The 18241-nt window shown below is 34.6% G+C and overlaps 2 protein-coding genes and 1 non-coding gene across 4 annotated transcripts; 2 read left to right on the top strand and 1 right to left on the bottom strand.

Annotated features, from left to right (window-relative positions):
* The first annotated feature begins 4653 nt into the window (after positions 1-4653).
* LOC123702492 lies at positions 4654-8136 on the top strand. Of its 2 annotated transcripts, XM_045650268.1 has the most exons (4): positions 4654-4868; positions 5023-5137; positions 5231-5338; positions 6215-8136. In XM_045650268.1, exons 1-4 carry the CDS (start codon positions 4851-4853, stop codon positions 7021-7023), a joined length of 1050 nt encoding a protein of 349 aa, XP_045506224.1. In that variant the 5' UTR covers positions 4654-4850; the 3' UTR covers positions 7024-8136. The 2 variants fall into 2 exon arrangements, with proteins under 2 accessions (XP_045506224.1, XP_045506225.1); XM_045650269.1 differs by lacking the exon at positions 5231-5338.
* A 5889-nt stretch (positions 8137-14025) lies between these two features.
* LOC123702575 lies at positions 14026-16625 on the bottom strand. Its single transcript, XM_045650349.1, has 2 exons — positions 16214-16625; positions 14026-14258 (listed from the first exon to the last, which is right to left on the bottom strand). Exons 1-2 carry the CDS (start codon positions 16410-16412, stop codon positions 14026-14028), a joined length of 432 nt encoding a protein of 143 aa, XP_045506305.1. The 5' UTR covers positions 16413-16625.
* Positions 14511-14586, top strand: Trnap-cgg. Its single transcript is given in 2 exon segments — positions 14511-14547; positions 14552-14586. It is a non-coding gene; the product is annotated as a tRNA-Pro (tRNA).
* Positions 16626-18241: the final 1616 nt, after the last annotated feature.

Here is an 18241-nt window from a genome sequence, read left to right as displayed (position 1 = left end):
TGCGGCCGGATTTAATTAGGCAACCATATATGATAATAAATAGAAAAAAATTAGCTTTAATTTGATATATGATTCATAAATGTACGTTATGAACGTAAAAATGAATCGAAATCATACCTGTTTGCACCAGGCTGCCAAGATGTTGCGGCCAGGTGAAAAGCGGCAACCGTGATTTTTTTGAATCTTTATATCATTTGCCGTGATGTAGACTACATTTTATTCAAAAAACAAGTGAACGAATTTTTTTCCCAAAAATCGATTAGAAAAATTTTAATTAAACATGCTTGCGGCCAAATTTTGACTGGCAACCTAGTCGATATATATTCTTCTAATTATAAATATACATAAAAATTCGGTTTTCAGCAAAAAACCGATGAACGCACTAATCCTGCAGCCGGATCTCGTACTATATGTTTTATTCTCATTTAGCATAATCTTACTGGATTCATCAGCAATAATACCGTCAACAATGTATGGTCACGTAGTCAGCTAATTTGCCGCGCTTACCCATCTCCTTCATGATAAGTAGATAATCAATGCAACTTTCATTCGCCTTTTTTGTTCTCGCACTCATTATTAAAACTGCTGCTCTCTCTTATCCTTTTTTCTCATTTTTGCGTCTTTTTTATAGTTGTCGTCTTATTGGAATTCGCCTTCTTAAGCTGGGTTCAGATTGTTGTGTCGTGATGTGTTGGGGCGCTATGTGTCGTGACGCGTAGTGTTCATACTGGTGTGTTGCAATATGGCACAATTTTACATCATTAATAATTTGTGAGGTGTGCGGTAAATAATATACTTGTAAAATGTTTTTCTTGGAATCATCTGATACTGACAGTGATTTTGACGAAGATATACAATTTCTTATCATCGCAACTCTTCTTAAAAAAAAGAAAAAGAAACGGGTTCATCCTATAAATGAAGTAAGAGGCAGTAAAGGCGCATTTCACACTCTCGTTCAGGACTTAAAAACTGATGACGAAAGGTTCCATCGATATTTCAGATTAACTAAAATTCAGTTCGAGCAAGTACACTCTTTAATTGAAAGGGATATTAAGAAACAACATACGCAATTTCGCTGTCCTATAAGAACAAACGAAAGACTTGCTTTGTGTTTGAGGTATGTATTTTTCTCTAAAATGACATGATTTTTTTTTAATTACGAGACACAAGATTAACTTTAACAATTAAAAAAATAAATAATTATTTACTAATCACAGTCACTATAATCAACTGTACTATAATAGGAAGCAAGATTTTCATCAGCCAATGAACTCATTTGTTGTGGTGATGTGTGAGATGACGATGTGGATGGCAAGGTTGTAGATGTTGTTGCGATTGGATAGTAAACGGTAGAAGATTGATTGTATGACTGAAGAGGTTGTTCGTATTGTTGATAAGTTGACGATGGTTGGGGTGGGGAAATAGTTTGTTGTGGTGGAATGACTTTGTAGGATGTAATGTTAATTGGAGTTTGCAGGACTTTATCGGTCTGTTTTTTCTCTAAGTGGCGGATTTGTGCTTTGGATACTGCAGATTGCAAATCTAGTTTAATTTTAGTTTGTTCAAGGATTGAAAGACTTTTCACCGCTTTGCTCATACTCAAAAAGAACAGATCATTTTCATCCATATCTCTTTCTCGTCTTTCATTTTGCTTTTGAATTCTGAGATCGTTTGATGACTTCATAAGTTCATAAAGCTCCTGCATTCCTGGCTTGACCGAATTCTGACGGGAAGAAGACGAACTCCTGACTGAGCATTGAGACTCGCTCCTATTGTAAGGACTAGCTGTAGACCTGTCCGATGTCAATTCAGGTGGTGATTGAATTGGTCAGGTGAAGATGCTAAATTTGTCTTCGTGTTTCTAGATTCCATAAATGGTGATATTTCCAAGGTGTTACTGGCATGGCAGCTTGACCGCTTTTTTTATTTCTTCTACGTTTTAGTGCACTGGCAAAAGAATTACGTAACTTAGTCCAATCTTCTTTGCATGTTTCAACTGAAACAATAAATTTTGGCATGTAGGTATATACTTATATAATTTATTTAATTACAGATTTTTGGCTACAGGATATTCATTTCGTTCGATGACGTTCAGTTACCGTATGGGAGTGTCAACAGTAAAAGCAATATATGTCATCTATTCTAATGCCACAACCAACAGAACAAACATGGCAAAACATTGCTATAGGATTTAAAAAGAATTGGCATTTTCCAAGTTGTATTGGAGCTTTGGATGGAAAACATATAAATATAACTTGCCCAATAAATGCTGGGTCTACCTTCTACAATTATGAACAAGAGCATTCCATTGATATGATATATTATGTAGTTAGATTTAAGTTACAGATTATGTAATATTGACATGATTCTAAAAGAGCAACTATGGAGTTTCTTGCCGGTTCTTCTCCATAGATACTGCTTTCCGAATCGGTGGTAAATGTTAAAAGTACTTATATGTAAAGACGATTCGAAAGTGCTACTAATAGTAGTCTAATTGAATAAATAAATGTTAGAGTTTGAGTTTATTGTGCTACTTGATCTTGTTGATGCTTATTACAAGTTTATTATGATAGATGTAGGAGCATATGGTAGGAATAGTAACGGTGGCATTTATAAAAAATCATTAATGGGTCAAAGGTTTGCGCGAAATGAACTAAGTGTTCTACCAAACGAACCGCTGAGCCAGAATAGTGAGCCTTTACCGTATACTATCGTCGCTGATACAGCATTTCCATTGAAGACATATTTAATAAAAAAGCAAAACTAGTAAACAATGATTCAAATAAAATACTTAACTACCGTCTATCACGTGCTCGTCGTACAGCAGAAAATGCATTTGGTATATTAAGAGCAAGATTCAGAGTATTACAAGGACCTTTGCAAGTACAGCCGTACATGGCAGATAAAATTGTTCTTGCTACTTGTTGTCTACATAATTTTTAATGTCTCTAAACACGTACGAAGATGATCAAAACTTCAATTCTACGGAAATCACCAACAATAGTACTAATACTGCTTTATGTAATATTCCCCCTTTATCGAGAAATCCAACACAACAGCTGTGTACATAAGAGAAAAATGTAATAATTATTTTATGAGTCCAGAGGGTCAAGTACCATGGCAAATGGATAGTATACGGCGAAATATATCTTATATGATGAAATTTCAAAGAACAAATCCGAACTAAATAATTTTTATAATACTTGACGAAATTTTTTGATTACGAGTGCTAAAGAAATAAAAAAGCATTATTGCATGAATGACCCCATTTTATCAAAACCCCATGTTCTACACCCTACAAATGCTGCATCGTCAAAATTTCGAGAATATTTTCCTTCGATGTTTCCATTGATTGAATTTCTGCCTAGAATAATACCGAACGAAAATGTAAGTTTAATTCAAAAAATCGATGATCAATGGAGAAATCTTCCAGGCAAATTCAATGAATTAGATTTGACTTTGCTAGTTGACTTTGGAGTGAGCTACATGTATGCCCAGATTTTAAGGAGCTATCACAATTGGCTTTAGACACTTTGTGTGTTCCCCATTCTAATGCACAATACGAACGAGTATTCAGTCACGTCAATCTAATGAAAACAAAAATTCGAAATAAATTAATGATAGATACAGTGAATGAAACTTTGTTGGCTGCACAACATGTTAAGGAATCAGGATCATGTATCGATTTCCAGCCATCCAGCGACATGTTGTGCAAATTAAATTTAAGTATGTACAAAAGAATAAATTCCTCGACTCTTGCATTGATGCATTGCATGATTTCCCTAGTGTGTGATACGATCCTCTAGAAAATAAAGTTGGCAACACTGGTTGACGCCACCACAGACGCCGCCACAACACAATGCAACACATTGATGTGAATCAAGTCATAATAAATCTATGAGACTGATTGCATTCTGTCGCGCCGCGACACACCGCGACACAGTAATATGAACCTAGCCTTAGTCGTCGTCGTCTTTTTTTAGCATGAAATTCTAATCATCGTTCAGAAACGAATCTTACACACGTTCAGAAACATCTCGACCTGAGATGCATAAGGTCGAATGTCGACATCAGAGTAAAATATCTTTATTAGTCAACTGAAACCAGTATCTCGCGCTCTTTCTATGCATATAACAATCATAATTCCAGCTCTTTTTGTTCTAATAATAATACAAAAGCATAAGGTCGAATCTCTCGAATTTCCAAATTTATATTGTGGAATAAGGCTTAATAGCAAGTACAGTATTTATGCTTAAAATTTTGGTTTAATTGGAAAGTCGAATATTGACTTCAGCTTTTATGCTTTTAAATTATTTTATGCGTAACGAAGAGACAATTTTGTCATTCGACTTTATCCTACAAGGATTGTTGGCAAAAATAATACGTAATGTCAGATAGAACTTTATGCTTCTTGAAATTAAATAATTGGGATGTCGTACCTTGAGATATAGTGTTATGTCCGAAATTTTATTTGTTTGGTTAAGGTCTACAAACATAAATTACCTAGTCCTTATGCCTTTAAAAAGTGCTACTTTATCGTTGTAAAAAAATGCCTATGTGAAGAAGAAACACTATTCCATTGACTTTGTGACCGCACACCGACGCGATAGAATGACATCGGACATTATCGTTTTTGGCGCCACAATGGTTTGACCTATCAGCGCATAGCACCGAACGGGTGCGGGGTGGCGCGTGCGTTCTGTTTACTAGCACAGACCGTTACAAGTCTTGTTACTCGCGCGCGAGTTGTTATTATTGTGCCGAATTATTACTTCTGATTTATTTAATTGCTTGTGGGTGAATTAGTGGTGACTATTCAAGGATTTTAAGTACTTATTAAGTACTAAGCAATGGATGGCGAAGATCAGGTGAGTACAAAACCTATAAATAGGTATCTACAGATTTTATATCGTCAAGTCCTTTGGTGTGCATTAGTGATATTATATTTTTATCGGTTATAGTAGGTACTCATTTAAATAATTATGTTGTGAATTTAGGTTATATATGTATTATTTTTTGCAGGATGTTATGTTCACCCAATTACTCAATAAACGACGCAAACTAGTCAATCTTCGAAATTTGATTAATTCCCGTAGTAAAGAAGCTAAAGCTAGCGATACAGGTGCTTCAGTGCCCGGTAAGTTAATTTCATACATTTCTACTTGTTTTAGAAGTAAATCGGTATAAATGTAGGTATGTAAATTATAATCAAATTGTTTTGTTTTATCAGAGGACGACATACGAAATATATACGAGAATCCAATTGCAGGGCCAAGTTATTGTCATGAGAAGACAAAACATGAAGTCAATGCGCATATATTTGAAAGTGATTGTTTAGGTAGATACTTTTACTTACCTACTACATCTTGTTTTAAGAATGTAACCAATCAATCTGTCTAGCTTTTCTTCCAACATGTTGGATTCGGCTTCCAGTATAACTAACTGTACCTACCTACTAACACTATGCCTACAGAACAAAAAACACAAATATTTTCATTTCATTTACTTAAGTTATGTTGAAAATATTGGTTGTGCTTACGTAAAGTAAGTTTATTGTGTAAGTGCTGATTTACACAGGGTCAGTAGACAAGTCAGTCGCAGCGCCAATTTCGGCGCCGCGACAGACTTTAACTGTTTACATGAAGTAAGTAGTAGTGGTGCGTTTCTCACGGTGACCACACGTTTGTGAAGTCAGTGGGAAAAATGAATTCGCGAAAACAACTGAAACGACGATTTAATTATTTGTTGTGCAATCTATCAATTTTGCTGTTGAATGAGTTAATAGAAATTGTAGAAAATGAGATATAACTAAAAATAAACGACAATGGGTAAGAAAATGGATTTAGGGATTTAATATCCCAAAGACACTCGTTTTTGCCATATAATTGCAACAATTTGAAGGTTTCGTCTTCGCTTACGGGTCATTTTTATCGCCAGCGAAAAAAACGTGGTCACTCTACAACGCAGCAGCAATGACTAACCACGCACTTACTTGTCTGTTTACACGGGGTTTATTTGGCTGACTTGGGGGTGCGCGGGTAGGGGGGGGCGCCAACTGACTCTAAAATATTCGTGTCCGAATATTCAACTCAGCGCTGAGTTCAAGCCTCTGTACTGACTTCAAATCTGTTTACACAGGGTTTTTTTCGGGTCAGCACTGATTTGCCTCGAATTTGTAGTCAGTTACTGACCCTGTGTAAATCAGCACTTACAGATCCTGGCCAAGAATTTTCCGATTATGATAGTGATGATAGCGTTAAAGACAAGACTTACGAACCACATGAAGATCTTTCGGATGGCAGCTACGTCAGTGGTTCGCCAGAAAAAGTTTTAGCTCTATCGACGTATTTGAAGGTGAAAAGAAAGCTTTCTTTTTCGGAAAAATCGCCTGAAAGGCAAGCTAAAGTGAGAAATAATGAAGATATTAATTTAATCACTTTAGACGATCTTCTAAGTCCACGAAAAAATATTATATCTGCAACTTCAGTTTTCAATGAAAGTCCTAAAGAAAACGATCGTTGCTTTGCTGCAACAGCTCAACAAACAATTCTTTCTGTATATCCGTCGGTAAATAACCTTAATGAATCTTCGCTATTTGATCAAGATAGTTCTAAAAGTACGAATTCAAATAACATGATGTTGATTCAAGTAAGGGCGAGTACATCTGCTTATAAGAATGATCACATTGAAAACCGTAATTTAACAGACAGAGACCATACTACAGGCTTTTTAATTGTACCCCATTTTGATGAAAGTGTTAATATTTCTGATACTACTATGAATGAAGATATAGTTAACTCGAACCGAATTATGGTCGCAGATAAGAATGGGAATGTTTATATACCAGATGACCGACAAATAAGAAATAATGAAAACATACAGCAGATCGGTACAGCAGTCCCTTCAAAATCTAACACAAGAAAGAAAGTTAAAAACGTAACTAAATGGAAAAGAGTTGCGGCTAAAATTGCAAGACTAAAAGGTTCTCCCTATCATTCAACTGTAGCAAAAAAAAAACCCTGAAATAGACGGTCGTGAAATGAAACCTCCATGTAAGTGTAAATCAAAATGTTACGAAAAAGTGTCTAATGAAACAAGAATACAAATATTTGATGAATTTTGGAAAAAATGCAGCAGTTGGGATCAACGTCGCCAGTTTATAGCCTCTAACGTCACAAAAAAACAAAAACACACAATGAGAACGACTGGGAACTTAGATACTGACCGAAGGAAGTTTACACACGAATATAGTCTTATTGCAAATTCTAAGAGCGAAAAAATATGCCGGAATATGTTTCTTCACACGCTATCTATAGGAGAAAAGTTTGTTAAGGTGAGTTTGGAGAAACAGCTCGATGGAGGGTTGGTAGCTCCAGATCAGAGGGGAAAGCATATTCCTGGTAATAAAACTTCAGATGTGGTAGTGCAATCAGTGATGGATCATATTAACTCATATCCATGTTATGAGAGTCATTATTGAACATTATTGAACATGTATCGAAACATTTTCAACACCAAATTCAATTTAAGCTTCAAACTACCGTCGATCGACACATGTGATGATTGCGATGCATTTGAGAGAAAACTGTTAGATGTTGTGGATGAAGAGCTGAAACAAAAGATAGAAAAAGAAAAGGACATTCATGCTAAAACTGCTGAAGAAAGATATAACTTGAAGAGAAATGACAAAAAGGAAGCAGAATCAAGTTCAGGCGAAAAAAAAGTATTGGTGTTTGATTTGCAGAAGTGTTTGGCTACAGCGAATTTAACTAATAGTAAATCTTTTTATCTACGAAAGCTTTGGACACTAAATTTGACAAAATTTGATTCTACAGCTAATAGAGCTGCAAACATGTTATGGTCTGAAAATATAGGTGGCAGCCCATATCAACGGCGAAATTTGTTTGAAGTTTTTTTATTTTATTTTGTTAATTACGACCTTATGTACTTAATAATAAATTCATTTAAATGCCTCATAAATAGATACATGATAAGATCGGACGTAACTAAATTTCTATTTTTAGCCAATCATAACGTTACATCTTTTATTAGAGCTTAAAATACGAATAGAATTTACTAAAAAATTGCAGGCATAAAGTTGTGTCAGTAAATATAATTAAAAGCATTCGTCGTTTAATAACTGTGTACAAGCATAAGGTTGGATGTCGCTGAAAAAATGTTTTTGAAAAATAAAATATTTTTATTTTACTGTGATTGGTTTTATTACTATACTGATACAAAGGTAGATGACTTATCTAAAATATTATACTATTTTTGTTAGCCTATTCGATAATAAACAAAAGTTATGACACGATTGTGTCAATACTTTTGTTTTGGCTCTCCTCTAAACTTGTAAAATTCCACATCAGACCTAATGCGTATCAGGTCGAGACATAATCATCTCATCTTATCATCCCACATGTATACAGATTATTGCGAATCAAAAAATAAAAAGGCACTATCTATAGCTACTTTAACAAACACCCTAACCATACTGAAAATAGCTGTATTTAAACCAAAAAAAGATTTGTGTGTCATCTGTAATAGATGGGCAATATTAATAAAGATACTACGAAGAGCATGTAAAAAAAAGAACGAAGCGAGAATGGAAAAAGAATCCGATACAGAAAAAAAGGAATTTGTCTTTACTGCAGATCTACAAGCAGTACATTTAGCGCCGCGGTTTAATGTGTCATCAAATTACTACAAGACTAAGCTATGTGTTCATAACTGCTGTATGACTTGAAAACTAGCGATGGGTATTGTTTCCTATGGAATGACGAAGGTGGGCTGCAATTTGATGAGTTTGCGACGATTTTAACAATTTTCTTTATGGACAATGTAATCTCAAAAATAGGAGACGACAACAGATTCATCACCTTGTACACGGATGGTGTACGTATCAAAACAGAAACGTCACTCTAAGCAACGCTCTTCTCAATATAGCCATGCTGCATAATGTTAACAATCGAGCAAAAATATTTGGAACTAGGCCACACACAAATGGAGGTAGACAGTATGCACGCAATGATTGAAAAAAAAAACTAAAAAATCAAGTCACTAATGTTCCAGCTGAGTACATTATAATTTGTAAAAATGCAAAGAAAACAAAACCATATTCAGTTGAATACCTAAGCTATTCTTACTTCAAAAATTTAAAAAACGTACAATTCTATAACTCCATAAAACCAGGAAAAATGAAGGGAGACCCAAAGGTATATAAAGTAGATCAATACATTAAATTCATTACTATAATATACCTTTATTAAATTGAATCGATACATTAAGTTCTGTTTCTATTTTTTACAGGTAACCGACATACGACCTCTTAATTATGCACCTTCTGGAGACATCTATCAACGCACAACCCAAACCACTAGACGTATCGGGCCGAATATATTTAGCGTATTTTAGAAAATTCATCCCCTAAAGGGGTAAAATAGGGGATAGAAGTTTGTATGATTTATTATACATGACAAGCCTATTGAATGGTTATGTGAGCGTGCCATACTTACTCCAAAGAACGATCAAGCAGCAGCTATCGACGATATCCTGCTCATGTCGTTTCGAAGAAAAAATCTACACTTCGATTAATACTGTGGTTAATACAGATGACGCTACTAATTACCCTGTTGAATTTTTAAATTCATTGAAACCGCCAGGATTGCCTTATCATAAGCTAATTCTGCATGTGGGCACTCCAATTATGTTGTTGCGAAATTTAAAACCACCGAAACTTTGTAACGGTACGAGACTACAAGTGAAAGCGTTACATCGCAATATAGTGGAAGCCACTATATTAACTGGTTGTGCGAAAGGGGAGACTGTATTTATACCACGAATCCCATTAATACCTAATGATATCCCGTTCGAATTTAAACGATTACAATTTCCCCTTAAAGTCTCAGGGGCAAACTCTCAAGTTCGCGCGCATTGACTTGAGAGAACATTGCTTCTCCCATGGACAATTTTATGTTGCTTGCTCACGAGTAACAAAGAGAATTTAAATCACTACGTTTTAAGAGATGGGACTTTCTTTATAGATAATAGATTCAATTTACATGGCACTCCAATACCAACATAAACGTCAGAGACGTCAAACTGAACAGAGTACCGTCGAGACTCCTAACTTCGCCTAGTTTTTGATACTTTTTTTTGTAGATCTCTCAAATTAAGAAGTATTATAAAACATACTCATTTAAAATCGCTGTATATTATCGAAGGCCAGAGGTTAGGTCCAATAGAACTCGGTTAAAGAAGGTACAAATGACTTGAATCATGATACAAATGTAGCAGGCGAAGTATGGGCATTATTTCCTCTTCGCCTACTACGCGTTTCTCAATCATAAATATACCTAGATGTTGGTAGCACTATCAACAATACTGCATAACGCCTTAAGCGAAAATGTACTTAATATCTATAAAATAAGGTTCATTATTGTAAAAAGGTGGTAGGTGAAGTTTGGCACCAGTCTGAAGTTGTTTACATACATTACTTCGAATTTTAGATTATCTAAAAAAAAAATTGTTTTTTGAAAATCTAAAGAAATTGTTTTTTTATTAGTAATTTTAAAAATACTTGCATTTGGCGTTTATTTAGCTTAAACTCTGTTTTTGAATGGCATTTGTAGCTTAACATTTATAAAACTCTACTTTATAAGTAACTACTTATAAAAATAGGTACTTGTTTGGTCCTTAGCTTGGATGGCACATGTTGAGCTAGACATTTATAAACTTCTACTTAATTAAACAATAAGTAACAATATAAAGTTGTAAGAAATTATTTTTAGTAATAATTTTCATGGCACATTTTTAGCTTTAAGTTTATAGTACCTAGGTACCTAATTACAATCTAGTTCTGGAATGATGAAACAACCCTTTTTGACAAATTTAAGAATACCAATTGTTGTTGGTGAAGTGGAAAATAAAAAAGGCCAGTCGAGTAGATAATATAAAATGAGGTTTTAATTCAGATTTGGCGATGTAAAAGTACAGATAGAATACTTAGTTACGTACGTGCGCTCAGGTGAGAGGAGGCCGAAGAACTGGACGAGTCACTGACGCAGCAGTGGCTCGCCGTAGCTTATTACAGATTATGTTAAAATTACCACAGAATAAAACAATAATCTGATCATAGACAACCTTGACTTAGTATAATGTAATAATTTATTTTAAATTAATTTTTTTTGAATGGCGCGTCGCTAACACCAATCTTCTGTTGTATACTCTCCCAAGAATATAATTGCTCATCATTAACGGCTGTCCATCTCCAAAAACTCTTCCCTTTTTTCATGCAGATTACCATGGCTCCTTCGGGATTTTGCGATATGATCTGACCAGGATATTTAGAACAACCGCATCTTACAATAACATGGTCTCCGATAGTGTAATTCAGTTTTTTTCTTTCTTCACCGGAAGTAATAGACTCGGGTTTGGAATGCTCGACTAGTAAGTACCTGTACTTGGTTTCCAACCGATTTTTCGCCACCAACGCAATTTTGAATTTATGATTTTGCGATGCCCTGTTGCTGTGCTTTTTTCACAGTATCTGCAATTGATTCCTCAGCCTTTGCGAAGGAAAGATTTGTGCGATTGCATTCATTTCTAATCAAAAGATGACTCAGACGAACAAGCAATAAATGAAGCAGACGATCTTTGTGGTCATTACAGATAGCAAATTGTCACATTTCGTTATATGTCATCGTGACGGCTTGCTGAGAAATATGTCTTTCATGAAGGATTGGCTTAACTTGAGCTTCAAACAATGATGTAGCTGAATCAACTAGCTTGCATAAATTTTTTGGTCTTGCCACCACTCACGAAGTTTTATGTAGCTGTAAATTGGTGTATCACATTGCTCTAAGTTTTCAATTTTCAAACTTAGCGTGCATTTCTCGCATTGCCACCTGATTTTTTTTTAGTACCACCGAAGCCAAATAACCCGCGACATAGACAGTAGGTTGTTTTTCAAACGATTCGAACAATCTGTTTTCGATCTCTAACCATTTTACATCATCTCTAAAAAATCTAAATAAAGCAGGATATTCCCTTATGTGAATGAATTCTATATATTCTTTCTGCCAACGTACTTTAATTACATCACGTGATGAATAAATAAGGCCACCCTTATCTTTTTCAAATACTAGACCTTAATATTTGTCGCTAATAAGAGCTTGTAGACAATCTTCACATTTTATAACTTTTCTTAATTTTCTAACAACAAAACCACCGATGTATGAAATGATTTCTTCAGTGCAATTGATCATCACAAAATTCTATCGCATCTGCCACGGAATTGCTGAACGTTTGTGCCGCTAACTTAACTTTCATTATTTGTTTTGATAAGTCTATATGCTGATATTTAAGACGGTTAACAAGTTATTAAGATGGAGACCTGTTCTTGAAGATTATGAAGCTATTCGATAAAATGCCATGAAATTATGTCACCATTAATATTTGTCACTGTATGTTTCTGACCTAGTGTATTTCTTACAAGTTTTAGCATATGTGCTGGATCCGGAAAAATAACTATGTGCTGGTTATTAGCAACAAAGTAGGAAGTCATAACCCACGGCCTCTTCCCCGGAAGCCGTGGGTATCTATGCAAGATTTCCCCACTAAAAAAAAAGGAAGTAATATTTTCCAAGTCATTAAAATTGGAACCTAAGTTTTTTGCCATTGAAAAGTTGGGCGGATAGCCATCAAAAGTTAGTGAAACTGTTATAACACCACAATCTACTAACAAGCCCATACATTGTTTCATCAATATTATTCTGTTCACCAGTACAGCCATTAATAAAAAAATAAACGATAGGCATCTTCCATCCACTATTTATGAATGTTAGCATAAACACCAATGCCTCCCTAGCTTCATCTACATTGTGACCATAGAGTAACTTATACATACCCGAAATAGAGTTGTCACTCAGCTTTCTACAACAGCGACATCTATCAAGGAGAGTAGGAACCTAACTGTTACCATCTATATATTATGCATAGCTATAACATGTGCTATAAGCCTACCCTCCAGGCCATTATTTAATTAAAGGAGTTGATTACAAGATCCTTAATTTCACAGTCAGTTTATTTCTATTATATACAAAAATAGTAGTAAACTAACTGTAAAATTAAGAATCTTGTAATTTCAGGTTGTGTTAGCAAAATAAAATAAACTTAATTTATTTTTTCTTTCTTTTATTGGCATATTCGAACGCTAAACTCTGAACAATATCCTCGCCCTCATATTTATTGTTAAAATAAAGAATTTTATTTGTGTCTCGACACTAATTACAAATAAAAAACATACAAGAAGTTGTAAAAATCTTTTCGGTTAAGTCTTTTTTGTGTTTTTTACATGTGATATAATTAAAACTTAATCTCCCATGCAAAATCAATTGGATAAAATTTCTTATATTATAACGCTGATTTTGTTTTTAAAATTGTAGTAACAATATCTTGTATTACAGAAAAACTTTTAATTAAATTTGTAGCAGGATACGTCAGGTAGGCCTTATTTTTATTATACTCTCTTATTCTTAAGTAACTATTTTCCTTTTCATTTTTACAAACAGACCAATTTTTAAAAACTGTTTTAGTACATTGTCTTAAAATATACCCTGTGACATATTCGAGAGAAGCCAGAATTCGCGGGTCCTTATAATTTCAAAATTAACGACAATATTTTCGTCATACAAATGATCAAAATCAACTTCTGTAGGTGCCGCATTTATTTTGTTTTTCTTGAAAAATAAAGTTTTTAATGATTTAAACATATAACATGAGTCATCCTCTCAGTTTGAATTTGATGAATAAGAGCTGCTTAAATTATTAACTAAGAGGGATACAAAAGCTGCCTCAAACCCTGTACATGTTGGCGAATTATTTCTATACCCATGGCTTCTTACGCTTCCAAAAAAATTTTCAATTGGATCCTGATTTAAGTGACGGCACCATATAGATTTAATATTGAATTTTTCAAATAATTTATTTTTAAGTATTTCCATATTCTCTAAAGTACGCAACCAATTAGTAATTGAAGGCTTCTCCTTCTTTGGTGAATAATTTCATTGATTTTAGAACACTTTTTGACTTATTCCAAGTATCTTGGTGCTTGGATGTCGGGGTCACTGCTTGTAGAAGAACTTTTCCACTTTTCTTTGATGAATTTTTGAAACTGCCATTTAGGGAATCAAAAAGATTGTCAAAGAACAGGAGAAGGTCTGCTGTGTCTTTGCAATCTTCAGGCAACAATCCTTGTTCTGAAAACAAATACATAAATAAAATTTATTTATTTATTTAAATAGGTACACACCACAGCTGACATGTGAAAAAAAAACAAAAAATATAAATTCAAGAAAAGGTCGTGTTCCATCGTTACAATATTGTATTCACTGAAAAGTGCTTCATATTGGTTGAGATGGTTGTTAAATCATCTCAATAGATGGCGCGCGGTGTGTCCCTTAAGACACATAAAACTGAAAGGATAGAATAAATTCGATTGCTCAGGCGGGTCACGAGTGGCTGAGTTGGTTAAGCATCCGCCCCGGAATGGCGCGAAAGATGCGGGTTCGAGTCCCGCCTCGTGATCGAATTTTTTCTATTCTTTATAAATTTAAATTTATAAGATGCACTTCATTATAAACAGCCTACCTGGTAGGCTGTTTATAATCGAAGGCTCGAGCGATGGTTGATGAGATTGGCTTATTTGGCTGACATATTTGATAAGCTGAACACAGTGAGCAGCTCTTTGCAGGGAAGAATGATAACCATATTTACAGTGAGTGACAAAGTATCTTCATTGAAAGAGAAAATCGCCTTGTGGATTGAATGTCTTGGACAAAAAAGGTATGAGTGTTTTCCACTACTTGAGCAATTTCTCAAAAAATATAATCATCTTCAAATCGCTACAGACGTAGAGATAAGTATACGTGAACATTTGACAAACCTAAAAACATCTTTGGAGGAATATTTTCCAGAAGAAAAGCTTCGGTTACGGGAAATCGAATGGGTCCGAAATCCATTTAGGATTAGTACCAAACCTTTAACACTGACTGCATTGGAATATGAAAATTTAATTGATATTAAAAATTCATCCACACTCCAACAACTTTTCGAATCTGAAGCTATCATGAACCCGAGTCAATTTTGGATTGGCCTGAAAAACGAATACCCGGGCATTGCTGAAAAAGCTATCATAGCATTACTCCCATTTGTGACAACTTACAGATGCGAGGCTGGGTTTTCAGCGTACGCCTACACGAAAAATAAGTTTAGGAGTAGGTTGAATGCTGCACCAGACCTCCGCATCCAATTGTCGGACATAAAACCTGACTTCGATGTAATTTTAAGGAAAACTATGAAGAGATTTCATTCATCACATTAAAATTTTTGTAATTACCTTTTCTTCTAACTAAGTAAATATTTTTATCTTAAAAAGTCTTTCTCTTAACATCAAACTTTGCGGACACCAATCCAAAAAGCCTCAGATGGTGTGATTTCACGAAAAAAAATGTTGCTGTTAAGGCGGAAATATACTTACGTGGCGTGGCATGTCGTGGCGCGCCAGGATCATACGTTTTCATACATTTGACAGGACGTGACACGACAAGGCATACAAGTATGTCTTTAACCATATTAAATGTATGAAACCGATATGCTTCTGGCGCGCTACCACACGCCACGAGATGTAAGTGTATTTCCGTCTTTAGTTTACTTCTTACTAAAAGCTAGGGTTCCGCCGAAAAATGGTGAAACAAAAAGGGTTCCGAAGCCAAAAGAATTCGGGAACCGCTGGCCTACCATATCTTTTCGTTTTCAGTAGCATATACAATGTAAAATATCGCCTTCTATTATAACCTTTAGGACCACAAAGTTGAATTTGCAAAATGTTGAATTCGTTTTAAGTTGAATCCAGTGACAAGGTATAATCAGTTTTAGCCATTTCTTCAGGAACCTTGGAATATTCTGGGATAAAAAGTGTTATATATAAAGGTTAGCCAGGTACCATGCTTTTTCTAGCTACCAAATTTCATCCAAATCTGTTCAGTAGTGTGAAAGTGAAATAAATAAATAAACATACTTACATACTTTTAGCATTCAGAATAATAGCGAGATGCAGAATTCGTTTTAAGTCAAATTTAAAATACAGCTAGAGAAATTAGTAAATTAAACATTATTAATGTTTTTTGTTAAAAGTAAAGTTTGGTAAATTTACCTGCCAAAAAGCCCATGTTCCACCCAACTGTGTGGCTAAATATTTGTGCTGCAAACTTAACTTTCATTTTTGGTATTTTATTTGGGTTACAGTGCGATTCTGATAGATTTTTTATTAGACTTACCCCTTTATATGTGGGGTTACATTCAAATAGTTTAATGATGTGATCCCATTTAGCAGCCCTTAATGTCCCATCCATTACATATTTAAGATTTTTGTTCAGAACGCTATTTCTGATTCCTTTTAGTAGATGTGGAACATCATAATATAATGGAACAACTTCTTCCCCATCTAGTTTAAATACAGCTTCTTTTAATTCTTCAACCTTTCCTCAAATATTCAACTCTCGTTTCTTCAATTAAACTATTGATGGCACTTACATTTGAGGCACCTTGATCACATACATTGGTTGCTTGTAATCAACCAAAATTTTCATTAAAAGACGTCCTCAAATTCACATAACATTATTTATTTATTACACTTAATTGTAATAAATAATTTGTTAGGTGAATTTGAGGACGTATTTTTAATGAAAATTTTCCCTAAAATGCAGGAAAATTTATAAAATGGCAACACTCAAAGATAGAGCGAAATGCACTGAGGTGGCCACGCATGTCCGGAATCTAGTGGTAGTAGATCTGTGTGGCTCGCGATAGTAGCGCTTGACGCATTTTTTTGGAACTAAGCTGTCGCAGGCCTGAACGAATGACAATAGTATGACATGACAGTGACAGTTGACATCTCTGATGAAATGGCGGCTGCTACATTCAGAAATCATGAAATGAAAAGCCTTTTTAGATTTTTGGGTGAAATATAATAATATAAAGTTCAAATTACGTCAGAAATAAACGATAATGTTATTTTCAATCATTTTTAAATACAAAAGCTTTTTTTTTTTCAAATAATTGTGTCTGCATTTTACCGGAAACTGATGTCGTTTTTAGCGGAAATCGAAGACATTTACGAACAGAAATTGATGATACTGTACAGAATTTGTACGAAGAAAATATATCTATGAAGCGTTAAGCCCCTGAATGTGACCATCCAATGCTGTCCCATAATTTACCAGACCTACACATTTTGTTCCATCCCACTGGACGTGTTTTCTTATAGCCATGCTTACTGCACAATACATTTCAGTTTTTTTGTTTTTTTTATGTCACCAATTTAATGCATTCTAGAGATTCTGTTGTAAATGGGTTTGCATCTACGCATTTATACCACGTAGTAAGTGTGGATGGATGAGGCAGACAAGTATTAAATTGTTGTCGTACATACTTGTAAGCCCGAGTAGTGTACGTTAAACACCGATAGTTTGGTATTCCGATAGTATCGATAGTTTTACTTAAAGCTATCGATAGTTTAAAAGATTGTAGGATAAGCACATTTGTAGGTTAAGATTGTAGGTTAAGATTTATTAACATAAAAATGAAAAACAAATGTTATACGAAACAAAGAGATTTATTTTCAATTAAATTTGAAATAACAATAAAAAATCAACATTCATTATTAAAGGAACAAATCAAACATTAAAATATTTACCATTTTTTTTATAAACAACAATTTCGTTTAACCTTTTTTCTTTTAATCTATTTCTCCGTTCGGTTAAGATTTGTCCGGCCTTCGAAAAAATCCGTTCCGAAGGCACAGAAGATGCTGGAATACACAGATAGAGCATCGCTAATTCCTTTAATTTTTTGTTAGTGTATCTCGAGTATGTTATAGGACACTCTTTCCTGTCAATTACTGGCTTCTCCAGATATTGCTGACATCTACCAATGAGTTACTTAAAGGGTTCGATACATCCGGAACGTCTAGGAACCCCAACAGGTCATCAGGTGTTCCTGAAGACGTGGTGTTGTTTGTTGCGTTTCTTCAGCCAAGCGTTCTTTAGATAAATGGCTAGCATAGGCCTTTTCTAGCCACTGACTAGCTCGCTTCTTTTCGTCACTTGTGTGGAACCCCTTCTTCTTAAATCGGGGGTCAAATATAATAGCCAGTGCAACAGGTGTCCTGTTTTCATACGGA

Source organism: Colias croceus, chromosome 23 (genome assembly GCF_905220415.1).
Source record: "Colias croceus chromosome 23, ilColCroc2.1".
Classification (NCBI taxonomy): Eukaryota; Metazoa; Arthropoda; class Insecta; order Lepidoptera; family Pieridae; genus Colias; species Colias croceus.
The sequence above is the reverse complement of the archived record's forward strand: the minus strand, read 5'-3'. Positions and strand labels throughout refer to the sequence as shown.

Excerpts from the sequence above, each read along its gene's own strand:
- LOC123702492 (XM_045650268.1), top strand. Across the intron at positions 5,138-5,230 it reads TACAGGTGCTTCAGTGCCCG|AGGACGACATACGAAATATA; the intron begins GTAAGTTAATTT and ends TTGTTTTATCAG. Across the intron at positions 5,339-6,214 it reads ATTTGAAAGTGATTGTTTAG|ATCCTGGCCAAGAATTTTCC; the intron begins GTAGATACTTTT and ends CAGCACTTACAG.
- LOC123702575 (XM_045650349.1), bottom strand. The coding sequence starts at position 16,412 with ATGGATGGGACATTAAGGGCTGCTAAATGGGATCACATCATTAAACTA. Across the intron at positions 14,259-16,213 it reads GAACATGGGCTTTTTGGCAG|AACAAGGATTGTTGCCTGAA; the intron begins GTAAATTTACCA and ends ATTTGTTTTCAG.